Source organism: Oncorhynchus mykiss, chromosome 10 (genome assembly GCF_013265735.2).
Source record: "Oncorhynchus mykiss isolate Arlee chromosome 10, USDA_OmykA_1.1, whole genome shotgun sequence".
Taxonomy (NCBI): Eukaryota; Metazoa; Chordata; class Actinopteri; order Salmoniformes; family Salmonidae; genus Oncorhynchus; species Oncorhynchus mykiss.
The window spans coordinates 77880171-77895186 of NC_048574.1; the positions used below are offsets into that span (position 1 = coordinate 77880171).

The 15016-nt window shown below is 43.4% G+C and overlaps 1 protein-coding gene across 1 annotated transcript; it reads right to left on the bottom strand.

The window, feature by feature from the left end:
• Positions 1–5658: 5658 nt before the first annotated feature.
• On the bottom strand, positions 5659–9368 carry LOC110511737 (reticulon-4 receptor-like 2). The gene is made up of 4 exons (XM_036989395.1): positions 9341–9368; positions 8204–8430; positions 7726–7959; positions 5659–7422 (listed from the first exon to the last, which is right to left on the bottom strand). The coding sequence occupies exons 1-4, from the start codon at positions 9366–9368 to the stop codon at positions 6547–6549; spliced, it is 1365 nt and encodes a 454-aa protein (XP_036845290.1). The 3' UTR covers positions 5659–6546.
• Positions 9369–15016: the final 5648 nt, after the last annotated feature.

Here is a 15016-nt window from a genome sequence, read left to right on the forward strand (position 1 = left end):
TTCACCAAAAGACACAAAATACACCTGAAAGTATTTCTGCAGTAATGTAAATACCACAGGAGTCCTCTTACATGTGGGAACTTTACAGTCCTGTTAATAAAACAACCATGAACAGGTAGGCTCGCTACCTCAGTTATGAACATCAGAAACAACAAGTCCAACAACTAATGCTAGCCTGAATGAGATGAGCTAAAATCTAACGAGGGAACATTAGATAAATGCTCTCAAACTTTTTCAGCTATTTAACAGTCAAAATGTCAGCACTAGCTGGCCACCAGAGACTCTGGGTTCGCGCCAGGCTCTGTCGCAGCCGGCCGCGCCCGGGAGGTCTGTGGGGTGACGCACAATTGGCCTAGCGTCGTCCGGGTTAGGGAGGGTTTGGCCGGTAGGGATATCCTTGTCTCATTGCGCACCAGCGACTCCTGTGGCGGGCCGGGCACAGTGCACGCTAACCAAGGTCACCAGGTGCACGGTGTTTCCTCCGACACAATGGTGCGGCTGGCTTCCGGGGTTGAATGCGCGGTGTGTTAAGAAGCAGTGCGGCTTGGTTGGGTTGTGTTTCAGAGGACACATGACTTTCGACCTTTGTCTCTCCCGAGCCCGTACGGAAGTTGTAGCGATGAGACAAGATAGTAATTACTAACAATTGGATACCACGAAATTGGGGAGAAAAAAGGGGGTAAAATTCAATTTTTTTAACAAAAAAAACAAATTAAATGTCATTTAAAAAAAAGTAAAAAGTAAAATAAAAATAAAACAAAAAATACAAATGTCACTGATAAACGATGGGGAATAAATAGTAAGTAACCTGCTTGCCTGCCGATGCATGCTGTCCCAACAAAGTACCCAAGCTAACTGGCTAAAGTTGGCTAGAATGCTAGCTACTTCCAGAAGCAAATGAGAGAACACCTCACTCTGCCCATTTGACTTGCCCTAGCAGAGCTGGTTAGGCTGTTTACATGTTATCTAGAAACAGTGCCTCCCAAGTGGATGCAGTAAACAGTGTGCCAAGCAGACCTGCTATGATTTACAACCTGATAACAATATTTTTGGGACTACCGAGAAGTGTATACGTGAATTATATTAATGAATCATGCATTGACCTGCATCCACCTATTCTAGTGTACGTCATGGAGCGTTGAGTCAAATAGAACCCATTTTTTTTAAACTCTTATAAAGTCGGTTTTGTTGCTTAAACTGGGTATTGAATATATTTTACTGATATTATTGTCTGTTTGTTTCACATCTACAAAGTAGCTAAAACGCTGTCAGTTCCACTTTAAGATACTATTGTAATATTGGTGTACTGTACATTAAGAGACTATTATAATATTGGTGTACTGTACATTAAGAGACTATTATAATACTGATGTACTGTACATTAAGAGACTATTATAATACTGATGTACTGTACATTAAGAGACTATTGTAATATTGATGTACTATGTACTATTGTAATATTGATGTACTATGTACTATTGTAATATTGATGTACTGTACATTAAGAGACTATTGTAATATTGATGTACTATGTACTATTGTAATATTGATGTACTATGTACTATTGTAATATTGATGTACTGTACATTAAGAGACTATTGTAATATTGATGTACTATGTACTATTGTAATATTGATGTACTGTACATTAAGAGACTATTGTAATATTGATGTACTATGTACTATTGTAATATTGATGTACTCTACATTAAGAGACTATTGTAATATTGACGTACTCTACATTAAGAGACTATTGTAATATTGATGTACTATGTACTATTGTAATATTGATGTACTGTACATTAAGAGACTATTGTAATATTGATGTACTGTACATTAAGAGACTATTGTAATATTGATGTACTATGTACTATTGTAATATTGATGTACTGTACATTAAGAGACTATTGTAATATTGATGTACTATGTACTATTGTAATATTGATTTACTCTACATTAAGAGACTATTGTAATATTGGTGTACTCTACATTAAGATACTAATGTAATATTGATGTACTATGTACTATTGTAATATTGATGTACTGTACATTAAGAGACTATTGTAATATTGATGTACTCTACATTAAGAGACTATTGTAATATTGATGTACTATGTACTATTGTAATATTGATGTACTCTACATTAAGAGACTATTGTAATATTGATGTACTATGTACTATTGTAATATTGATGTACTGTACATTAAGAGACTATTGTAATATTGATGTACTCTACATTAAGAGACTATTGTAATATTGGTGTACTGTACATTAAGATACTATTGTAATATTGATGTACTGTACATTAAGAGACTATTGTAATATTGATGTACTCTACATTAAGAGACTATTGTAATATTGGTGTACTGTACATTAAGATACTATTGTAATATTGATGTACTGTACATTAAGAGACTATTGTAATATTGATGTACTGTACATTAAGAGACTATTGTAATATTGATGTACTCTACATTAAGAGACTATTGTAATATTGGTGTACTGTACATTAAGATACTATTGTAATATTGATGTACTGTACATTAAGAGACTATTGTAATATTGATGTACTCTACATTAAGATACTATTGTAATATTGATGTACTCTACATTAAGAGACTATTGTAATATTGATGTACTCTACATTAAGAGACTATTGTAATATTGATGTACTGTACATTAAGAGACTATTGTAATATTGATGTACTCTACATTAAGATACTATTGTAATATTGATGTACTGTACATTAAGATACTATTGTAATATTGGTGTACTCTACATTAAGAGCCTGTTGTAATACTGATGGTGTTACATGGTAACTGTTATCATCTACAAGTGGACATTTGCCTGGAAGTCGAAGAAAGTATTGGTGTGTGTGTGTGTGTGTGTGTGTGTGTGTGTGTGTGTGTGTGTCCCTCTGGACTTTCCAAGGCTGATATCCAAATCCTTCAAATGATACTCCCACGCAAATCATTTTTTCAAAACAAAGTTCAGTATTTATTTCTTTATATAATGTTGCCTCTTTCCTTCCACAGTGAGAAAGATGACAGCAGAAGACAACTCAATCTCCTCACACAGTCAAGTAGATACCAAAATATTGTTTTTTCACACATACATACACTCTCTCTCACACTCTCTCACTAGGTCAAGCAGGCAGGTTTAATTTACAGTCCAATCACTGGGTAAAATGGTATGACTGGGGCTTTGGTCGTCTGAAAGTGACCTGACTGTCATGGCCACAGAAGAGCACCGAGGCCCAGTTTGACCTCACCCTAATGGCTGACATATATGGACGGACACAGTGTTACCACAGCAGAACAGAACACAAACCAATCCCTGGACTCTATTATTAGTGAACAGCGTATTGTTGAGTCCATAGAATCCTGTTTCTATGGTTGACTCACATGTATTGAAAGGCTGTTTCCCCAAGGGCACCTTACTCCCTATTTAGTGGTCTACATTTGAATGAGGTCCATGCATAGGGGACAGAGTGCCATTTGGGATTCATCCCAAAATCTCCAACTGAATAACATAGGTAATGCTTTTCTTTAAAAGCGAGGTGATTTCAGAAAGCACAATCTATGTAACTACTGTAACAGAAATAGATTGGGATGACATTACATGGAGCTGCAAGACTCTGTCTGTGTCTGTCTGTCTGTCTGTATCTCTCTCTCTCTTTCTGTCTGTCTGTTTCTCACCACTTAGTCTAGAAACTCATAACATAAGGTGTGTGTGTGTGTGTGCGTGTGCGCGTGCGTGCGTGCGTGTGTGTGTGTGTGTGTGTGTGTGTGTGCCTCTGTTCTCCTCCTACTCATACCCTATCTCAACCTTTCCTTGCCCTCTTCACCTCTACTGAAAACATCTATGTAAAAGGAACGGTCTCTCTCCTCCCTCCCTCCTTCCTCCCCTCTTTCTCTCTCTCTCCTTCTTCCTTCCGCTCCCTCCTTTAATTTCTCTCTCTCTTCAGAGGGATGGAGCACGCAGGGGTGAGTGCTTTACAGAAACAGGTGACCGGTAGGATAAAGAAAGGAAGAGAGAGAGACAGAGAGAGAGGGGAAGAAGGAGGGAGGGAGGGAGGGATGATTCGTCAGCACGCCTACCCACCCTCCTACAAAGCCTTGTAGAAACTCAGACAAAACGAGTAGGAGGAAAGGAAGAGGAGAGGAAGTCTGTTTTTGGTCACCTCCTCAGAGGTCCTCCTCCTTTCTCTGACGTTGCTTCAGCTGTCCGCCAATCAGATTCCAGTCTCTCTTTTAAACTGTCTTCCGTCGATCACTGGTCGCCAAGGCATGAATAGGTCAGTCAGTCTGTCTCTGTCAGCAAGTCAAGGAATTATGTCTCTCTGTGAGTCAGCAAAGTCTGTGAGTGACAATTTGGTCCCTCTGTTGTTCTGTCCATCTGCCAATCAATCTCAGTAAAGCCACAATGTAACTCTCCTTGTCTCTCCCTGCTGGAAAACTGCCAGGCTTTTCCATCCATTCATTTTGTGCCAGGATCTCTGAGCTCAGTAGTCCAGAACAGTCCTATTGGAATAATATGGCTGGTCAATCACTAGTCGGTCTTACTGGTTTGGACTGTCCAGTCCAGTCCAGTCATCACGTGTGCCATTCTATGTCTCTTTCAGTTCCACTTCTAGATCTCTTCTTGAGTTCTATGCAGTTCAGTTACTGGTTGATTCTTCTGTGTTGAACTAAGTTGATTCTTCTGAGTTGAACTAAGTTGATTCTGCTTAGTTGATGTGGGGAGGGGGAGTATTAGACTAGAGATATTGGAGTGGGTATGGTAGTCGGAATTGAGGGGCTGAGTTGAAAACACTTAATTTGTTTGTTTACTCATCATCAAGTTTTTGGCTATAGGACTAACAAGCAGTCATGGGCTCCGTCTGAAATGGCGCCCTGTTTCCTATGTAGTGCACTACTTTCACCTTCCAAAGAAGTGAGTGAGCATTCCAAGAGAGAGAACAAATTACTTAAAGAGATCAATTATTGATCAAGTAAAATCAGTTTGAAACACAACAGCTGCTGCACCCAAAGAAAAGTCTCACAAATGTTATTCAGAATCTCAAGAGGTCTTTTTATCTCTCACGCATTCCGTCAATGACATCACAAACAAACAGCAATAGCCAATCAGAACAGCGACTGACACTGCCAGACAGGAAGCATCCTTCCCCTGTGGCTTCTATGGTGATTATGTCATATTTACAGGACATGAAGTTATACAAAAACTGAACTTGAATACCTGAAGTGATTGCTTGTCTCTCCTATTAAGTATCTCATGGTCAAAGGCCAGTACTGTCATTTTCTCTCTCTTTCTTTCTTTCGTTCTTTCTTCATTTCACCGTGTCTCACATTCCTTTGCTTTATTTATATTGCCTGCGCTGTCCTTGCTCCCTCTCTTCCGTTCACTTTATTATTGAGAATCTCGACAACCCTCTCTCCCTCGCTCTCTGTCCTTTCCTGTTGTCCTTTCTTCTCTTCTCTCCTCTTCCACCCTCTCTGTCCTCTAGCTTCTTCCTTTGGTAACTTTTTAACTCATCACTCTCTCTGCCTTTCTGTCTCTCTACCTTTACATATCTCTCTACATATCCTCTCTCTGTGTGTCTTTCTCTCTCTCTACCTTTACATATATCTCTACATATCCTCTCTCTGTGTGTCTTTCTCTCTCTCTACCTTTACATATCTCTCTACATATCCTCTCTCTGTGTGTCTTTCTCTCTCTCTACCTTTACATATCTCTCTACATATCCTCTCTCACCTTCTCGTACGCTGGTGACTGCCTCTCTTTCATCCCTTCTTTTCTCTCTCCCCTTAGCGATTTCTCTGTAAACAATCCATTATAAAGTAGGCATCGTGGTAGACAACATATAAGAAGGAAATCCCAACTGCACTGCACCATCAAGTACACCCACCTATTTACAGTACAGTTGTCAGAGTTAGTACAACAGTAGAAATGTAGATACTGTCGTAACTGTAATCGTAGCACTTGTAGTAGCAGACGTGTTCTGAATAGTAGTAGTCGTAACATGCATGTAATCGCCGTAGCACTTGTAGTAGCAGACGTGTTCTGAATAGTAGTAGTCGTAACATGCATGTAATCGTCGTAGCACTTGTAGTAGTAATATTCCTCCAAGTGACAACAGTTATAGCATTCGCAACAGTAAGTAGCACTGGTGTTCGCTGTAGAGCGTTACAGGTGACCCCTGACCCCTGATTGCAGGCGTCGTCACGGCAACCAACACACCAGACAGGTGAGATGCACCTGTTGTAGTAACAGCCTTGGTTGACTACTGTACTGTACTATATTGTACTATGTACAATAGTGTACTATGTACTGTCAGCCATTGTTGTTTAACCCTGCATTAAGTTAGAAGTAACAATCTAACCCTCCCCTTTGTATCCCCTGCTGTCCTGTACTACTGACAGAGGTTATCCAGTAGGACATCAGAGGGTTAACTAGGGAGGTACAGAGTCTTTAACAAGGGGTTCCCCATGCCCTGAGAGGGGCCGGGGCGAAGACAGGAACGGGAAGTGGGTACTCAGTCTGATTCAGCCAAATATGAGGTGTAGATTGATGGAGAAGGCGAGTAGCGAGAGGGCGAGGAGGAGTGAGAGAGAGGGGGATGATGTGAGGGTGGAGGAGGAGTTGGGAGGGAGGCCATCGAAGTCAGGCGGACACTCGAGCTCGAAGCATCGCAGCGTGGTGCCGGCGTCCTCGTTCCCATAGTTCGCCCAGTACTCTTCAGCGTCGAGTTTGGGTAGGGCTGCCTCTTCCTCACCGAGCTCGTACTTGACGTTGGTGGAGGACACGATGGGTGGGTTGTTCTTTCCTTGGGGGAACGGGAAGGCCTTGATGGTCTCGGAGCTCTTCTCGAACACTGCCTTGGTCTGGGACTGGGGCTTGTGCTTGGAGAACCACCATCTTGTCTTGGTGCTGAAGGTCCTCGTGGTGGAGCCGGCCAGGGTGCCAGGGTCGGGGAGAGGGCAGAGGGCGAAGTCCATCTCACGGAGGAAGCGGAGGTCCATCCCGCGGCGGGGGGACGGGGAGGAACACAACAGCTCGGACGATGAGACGCGGGCGCCACGGAACCACTCCCACAGGGGGAGGGCCTCGCAGCCACAGGACCAGGGGTTCCCATTGAGACGGAGGAACTCGATGCCCTGGGTGTCACGGAGAGCCTGGCCGGGGAGCTCAGCCAATGAGTTGTTGAACAGGAAGAGCATGGTGAGGCGTCCGAGGTCGCGGAACGCCCTGCGGTTAACCTGGCGCACACGGTTGTCGTGGAGAAGAAGGCGGTCCAGGTTGACCAGGCCACGGAACACGTTCTCCGACAGAGTACGGATACGGTTTCCATGCAAGAAAAGCTGGCTCAGGTTGATGAGGTCAGAGAAGAGGTCATCCTGGAGGAAGTGGAGCTGGTTCTCCTACAAGGACGAAACAGGAAACAGGAAGAGGAAGTGGTCAGGTGGGATCAGGTGATGATGGGCTACATCTCAATAGTGGTGAGGTGAGAAACATTTGCACCTTCCACTAAGGGCATCTCATAACTATCACTGATGCAGCATGATTTGAATCATGATACAACATGATGTAATTGTGATTGTGATTATATAAAATGATGTAATTTTCACAGCTATGAGAATTCCCTGTAGTGTGTGTGTGTATGCGTGTTGTGTGTGTTTTCATATGTGCCCTTGTGTGCATGAATATATGTGTACTGCCCCTACCTGCAGGTAGAGGAACTGCAGGCTGTACAGCTTGTGGAACAGGTCGTGGGGCAGGGCGGTGAGCTTGCAGCGGTGCATGTGGAGACTCTGGAGTTTCTCCAGGCCCCTGAAGGCGCCTCCTTCCAGCCTGCGCAGGTGAGAGTTGTCCCCCAGGTCCAGCTCCTCTAGATCCCTCAGCTCACTGAAGGAGCCAGCCTCAATCCACGTGATGTTGTTGGAGAACAGCCACAGGACCTGTAGGGGAGAGGGGAGGAGGGAGACGAGGAGGAGGGAGAGTGTGAATATCAATATGTATTCTAGGGTCAGGTATTATTCTATGGTCATATTGTAGGTAAGACTCTGGACTCAAACTCAAAAGAAAAACAAGGGTTAGGAGCAAAGATAGAGGCAGAGAGAGTTAGAAAGAGAGAGAGAGGGCAAAAGAATCACACACTCAAACACCCGCCATGTCTCCTTTAAACAATCTATAGTCTCTTACCTGAGTCCCGAAGCCGAAAGAGCCAACTCTGAGCTCCGTAATTCGGTTGTTCTGTAGGAACACACGCTGCGAGTCGTAGGGCACGCCGACGGGCACGGAGGTGAAGTTCTGCGCCTGGCAGCTCACGGTCATGGGAGTCGGGTAGCACACGCATAGATGCGGGCACGACGCCGACGGACCGGGCTTGCCGAGGACCAGCCACACCACCAGCCACAGGGAGAGTCCGCCTGGGAGAGAGAGGGAAGCGGGGAGAAAGAAGTCAGTCTAGATGTGGGGTCGGGAAGGCGAAGCTAGCGGGAGCTGTCCGATAGCTGTGGTTCTGAAACTGTTTGGTGGTGGCCCGGATGGCAAACTGCTGCTGGAAATGTGGCAGTTGAATCCCAATACAGCTGATCAGTCAAATCTCAGATCACAATCAAAGTGTTGCTTTATGTACCAAAGTAGTAATGGATGCAGCAATAGTTTTTTTCTCCCCAACATCCGTTTAAATTGTCACGTTTGAATACGGAGATATGAGGAAAAGATAGCCGGAGCTGTCCAGTAACAACGGTGCTGAAACCGTTGACGCAGACACTCAACTGCTGCACTAAAACCACATTGCTACCTTCAGTTGATGCCAAATACTTTATGCAAAGCCTTTGTCTAATCTGAATGCCTAAAATGTATCATTTTGAAATTGTTGAAAACATTCGCAAAATATCATCATATTGGTGGAATGAGATTGTCATTTTAATACTGATTAAACAATTCACGCTCAATTTAGGCAATATGGAAGCTCATAATCAGTAAAGATTACAGCATCATGAGCCCATATGATGACAGAGATGACGTCTGATCACTTTAGAAGGCGTGATTGAGTAACCAAGTCTGTGCGTAAAACTGCCTGTCTCTCTTTGCTTGCGTAAGGCATTACGCACGGCAGTATCTCAAAGTAAACCCCAGTAAATCGCATCTAAAACTATTACAAACATATTAAAAGTCTAAGTTAAGTTCCATATCTTACACAGGCGATATCTGTCTATTGAATAGTTGAAAAGTAGGCCTACATCATAAAGTAAAATCAAAGTACAATCATAGCAAAATTGCAAGTTTAAAACGTCCCGTACTAAATCTATTTTACAAACGTATTGGAATTACAATCCATGTTGATGGCTGCATCTAACATGGCTGCAAAGCACGCATTTTGTTTAAATATTATCTGTGAATCGTGCATTCCATTGCTAACTGGGTGAATGATTACCAAACTATCAAATCAGATACTTTCTCAAAGTCATAGCAGCCTAACTAAAGCACAACACCTCTTACACTATTACATCAGAAGACAAACAGAATATAACGGGAAACCGTTAGAAAAGTGGTAGAAATAGGTCAACTGGAGGAAGGATTCTCAAAACTATCAAGTAAGATAGTTTCTAAAAGTCATAGTAACTCGTGCACAACAGTATAAACCAATAGATGGTGGTAAGAAAATCCGTAGAAACTTACTTTTGCAGGTGCGCATGAATGAGCATTGTCTGCTCCGAGCGGTTGTAGGGGTGTCCATTTCAAACCAAAGCCGAAAGCGAGTTAGCTTGAGAGGGTAAAATACTGCCTGCTATCTCCGCTGACTGGTACTCTGGACGATTGGTTCCCGAGTCGGAGCGACTGAGAGAGTACCGAATGTTGGCTCCCGGTGTCCCATTTATACTCGAGAATCCCGTTAGCGCCTACGGTTGTGGGCACCACGGAATCCCCTACGTCACGGGCCAAGATCGAGGGAGGGGGGTAATTGAGAGAAGAGAAAAAACGGAAAGAGGAGGGGCCGTGCACTGTGCGTGCGGGTGATGAGAGGATTCTTGGAGAGACCGCGCGCGCAACCGCAGATAGCCTAGAGGACAGCGCTCCAAGATAGAGAAAGGAGTAGATTCAGACAGAGTCACGCTGGAGGGAGGGATGGAGTGAGTGATTGAGTGAGTGAGAGGAAGGGAGGGAGGTAGGTACGTAGGCACGATGCCCGGTAATGACTGCGCTTTGTGGAGGAGCGGAGGACGGGTAGAGAAAGCAGCACTAGGTTCGCTGCCTGGCTCGCGATCAGAAGCCTCTATGGTCTGTTTCCGGGCGGCAACGGCACGCCTCAGAGAGAGGGGGGATAGAGAGATGAATGGAGAGCGAGAGAATAGAAGGAAGAGAGAAGAAAAGAGATCAGTGGGATTAAAACCAAATCTGAATAAACAGACGGGGGGGGGGGGGGGGGGGGGGGGGGGGGACATTTACCTACTGCCAAAGGGAGGTTGTCGCACAGACATTTCTGAATGAATAATTCTACTTAGCCTATAAGGAGTGGAGACTTAGTAAATAAAACCCACAACACTCTCATATGTGCCGAAGTAGTTGGTGACATGCGACATGAGACAGGAATGAATGAGTAGTCTTAGATATTATGAGTGGGACACATTCAGGTTGAGATACAGAAGGATTTTGGAATGTGAAGGTGGGGGTTCTAACGATATAATTGGGATTATCATTATATGGATCCAACTGGCTAATTGGTAAAACTCAGAACGTTTTGGTGTAACTGGTCTGTCCAGCATAGTGTTTTGCTCATTTGGTGCTGTATACTTTCAAGCCAACCCAATGACAACCCTTGAAGACTGACTTGCTTTAGCTCTCTAGGCTTTAGTTCAGCGGACTAACACAGTCTTGTGGTGGACAGGAGACCCAGTCGGCTACATACAGACGGACATGTAAAGAGACAAACAGACAAAGGTAGACAGACAGGCTTTAGCTCAGCGGGCTAACTCAGTCTTGTGACATGCAGGAGACCCGGATTCCCCTGCCTCTCCCACACTATCAGCTGAGTGTGTTAGTTCCCTAGGCTTTAGCTCAGCAGGCAAACACAGTCTTGTGGAACTCAGAAGACCCAGATTCTAACCCCAGTCAGTCACATGTAAAGAGATAAAGGAACCGTCAGTTAGTCAGATGAAGGAACAGTCAGTTTAACAGATAAAGGAACAGTCAGTTTAACAGATGACGGAACAGTCAGTTAATCAGATGAAGGAACAGTCAGTTTAACAGTCAAAGGAACAGCCAGTTAATCAGATAAAGGAACAGTCAGTTTAACAGATGAAGGAACAGTCAGTTTAACAGATGAAGGAACAGCCAGTTAAACAGATAAAGGAACAATCAGTTTAACAGATGACGGAACAGTCAGTTAATCAGATGAAGGAACAGTCAGTTTAACAGTCAAAGGAACAGCCAGTTAATCAGATAAAGGAACAGTCAGTTAATCAGATGAAGGAACAGTCAGTTCAACAGGTGAAGGAACAGTCAGTTCAACAGGTGAAGGAACAGTCAGTTAATCAGATAAAGGAACAGTCAGTTAATCAGATAAAAGAACAGTCAGTTCAACAGGTGAAGGAACAGTCAGTTCAACAGGTGAAGGAACAGCCAGTTAATCAGATATATGAACAGTCAATTAATCAGATAAAGGAACAGTCAGTTAATCAGATGAAGGAACAGTCAGTTAATCAGATAAAGGAACAGTCAGTTAATCAGATAAAGGAACAGTCAGTTCAACAGATAAAGGAACAGTCAGTTAATCAGATAAAAGAACAGTCAGTTCAACAGGTGAAGGAACAGTCAGTTTAACAGATAAAGGAACAGCCAGTTAATCAGATATATGAACAGTCAATTAATCAGATAAAGGAACAGTCAGTTAATCAGATGAAGGAACAGTCAGTTCAACAGATAAAGGAACAGTCAGTTAATCAGATGAAGGAACAGTCAGTTCAACAGATGAAGGAACAGTCAGTTTAACAGATAAAGGAACAGCCCGTTAATCAGATGAAGGAACAGTCAGTTAATAAGATAAAGGAACAGTCAGTTAATCAGATGAAGGAACAGTCAGTTCAACAGATAAAGGAACAGTCAGTTAATCAGATGAAGGAACAGTCAGTTCAACAGATGAAGGAACAGTCAGTTAATCAGATATATGAACAGACAGTTAATCAGATGAAGGAACAGTCAGTTTAACAGATAAAGGAACAGTCAGATTAACAGATAAAGGAACAGTCAGTTCAACAGATAAAGGAACAGTCAGTTTAACAGATAAAGGAACAGTCAGTTTAACAGATAAAGGAACAGCCAGTTAATCAGAAGAAGGAACAGTCAGTTTAACAGATGAAGGAACAGTCAGTTTAACAGATGAAGGAACAGCCAGTTAAACAGATAAAGGAACAGTCAGTTAATCAGATGAAGGAACAGTCAGTTAATCAGATGAAGGAACAGTCTGTTAATCATATAAAGGAACAGTCAGTTAATAAGATAAAGGAACAGCCACCTATTCAGATGAAGGAACAGTCAGTTAATCAGATAAAGGAACAGTCAGTTAATCAGATAAAGGAACAGTCAGTTTAACAGATAAAGGAACAGTCAGTTAATCAGATAAAGGAACAGTCAGTTTAACAGTCAAAGGAACAGTCAGTTAATCATATGAAGGAACAGTCAGTTAATCAGATGAAGGAACAGTCAGTTAATCAGATAAAGGAACAGTCAGTTTAACAGATGAAGGAACAGTCAGTTAATCAGATAAAGGAACAGTCAGTTTAACAGATGAAGGAACAGCCACCTAATCAGATGAAGGAACAGTCAGTTAATCAGATAAAGGAACAGTCAGTTTAACAGATGAAGGAACAGCCACCTAATCAGATGAAGGAACAGTCAGTTAATCAGATAAAGGAACAGTCAGTTTAACAGATGAAGGAACAGCCACCAAATCAGATGAAGGAACAGCCCGTTAATCAGATGAAGGAACAGCCTGTTAATCAGATGAAGGAACAGCCCGTTAATCAGATGAGTGATGGAGGGAATCCATGTTGTTGTTTTACACCTCCTCCTCCTGAAGATCTGGAGCTCAGTACTCTACTGCCCACTGCCATGATGCATGAATAAACCACACACACACACACACACACACACACACACACACACACACACACACACACACACACACACACACACACACAGGCTTTCCCTTACCACTCCTACACACACCTCCCGCTCTCTGCGTGTGTGTGTGTGTGTGTGTGTGTGTGTGTGCACGCGTGTGTGTGTGTGTGTGTGTGTGTGTGTGTGCATTTGCTTTCATGGATGCATGCTTGATTTGTGTGTGTGGGTATTTGTGAGCGTGTTTGTGTGAGTGTGTATGTGTGTGTTTTTTTATGTGGCCATTCCAATATCTGTGAATAATTGATGTTTGTGACATAGACAAATAGAAATAGAGGCTTCCCCCTGCCACCCCCACCACCACCAGCTGTACATAGTTTGCCTTCTTGTGTGAGTGTGCGTGCGTCTCTCTCTCTATCTGTCTGTACAGTATCCGCCCGTCATGTCTTGCTGCACAGCGAAACTCAACATCTCTGATCCTAACCAGCTGGAATTAACCTGCCACCTTATCAGTTAATCAGTGAGTGGGGGGGATGGATGAAGTCAAACAGTCCCACTGTCATAAAGACCCCATTGAGAGTGAGGTGGGTGAGAGGGGGATGTATGAAGTCAAACAGTCCCACTGTCATAAAGACCCCATTGAGAGTGAGGTGGGTGAGGGGGGGGATGGATGAAGGGGGCAAGGGGTGGTGTGCTACCAGAGGTGATGGTGGGGCTGGTGATCTGAGGTGTGTGGTGAGGGTCGAGCGAGTCGATGTTCGCCGCTGAGCCAACACACCCCTGGGGTGTGGAGACAGATGGAGAAACAGGTGGACACACACACACACATGGTCGGGTACACACACACGCACGCACGCACACACACACACACACACACACACACACACACACACACACGGTCAGGTACAGTACACACATACATTCATACAGCAGTTTACAGACGTGGAGAAACACACACACTCCCAGTCAGACACAGAAGCATCTTTGACTTTCGCTCTGCAGCTCACTGCTATAAGGCCAAAACAATTGAGCTTTTCCAAATTTCATATAGTCTTGCTCCTTTCCCCTCTCTCTCTCATTCTCTCGCTTTTCATTCCTTTTGTCTCTCTCTCTTTCATTCACACTGTCCTCTACAGGAGTTTTCATTCCTAGCCTTGGCGTCACCACTTCCGATTCACCATATCTAATTTCACTTCCTTCTACGGCACGTGGCTTGTGTGCACTTACATGACTGGAGAGTGTAGACACACACTCTATCGAAGCATTGTTAAAGTAGTGTATACCTTCTGCACAGGATGTGTGTGTGTGTGTGTGTGTGTATAGAAGCCCTTTTTCTCAACTGACTGGAATTTCAGTTAACTTAGATGTGACCTCAGCTCAGCTCTGCTGTGTACTCTTCATAGGAGCTCCATTATCCCTCAGCTGTAATAGACAGTATGCATCTGAAATGGCACCCTTTTCCCTATATAGTGCACTACTTTTGACCAGGGTCCATAGGGCTGTGCTCAAAAGTAGTCCACTACAGTATATAGAGGATAGGGTTCCATTTTGGACAAAGTCAAAGTCTCAAGGCAACATTATTGGCTTGATTGTCTCTATGCTGCTCTGTGCCGTTATAAAGAAGCAGTAGACACTCCCAGCCATTCAATGAAGAGTTGATAGTGTTCACGACTGTAGTGTTGTAAAGTTGAATTTCCTGGTGATCAGTGCCTCAGCAGCTCTTCTTTGGTGGATGTCTACCTTCTTTTACTAGGACTTCGAGTGCAACTTCCTTTTTCTGAAGTTTAATTTCTGTTTCAACCTTTTGGGTGTGCATCTACCTACTCTCTAAAAGGAGGATGGAGTGAGGGAGGGGGATGGAGAGAGGCAGGATGGAGAGAGTGGTGATGG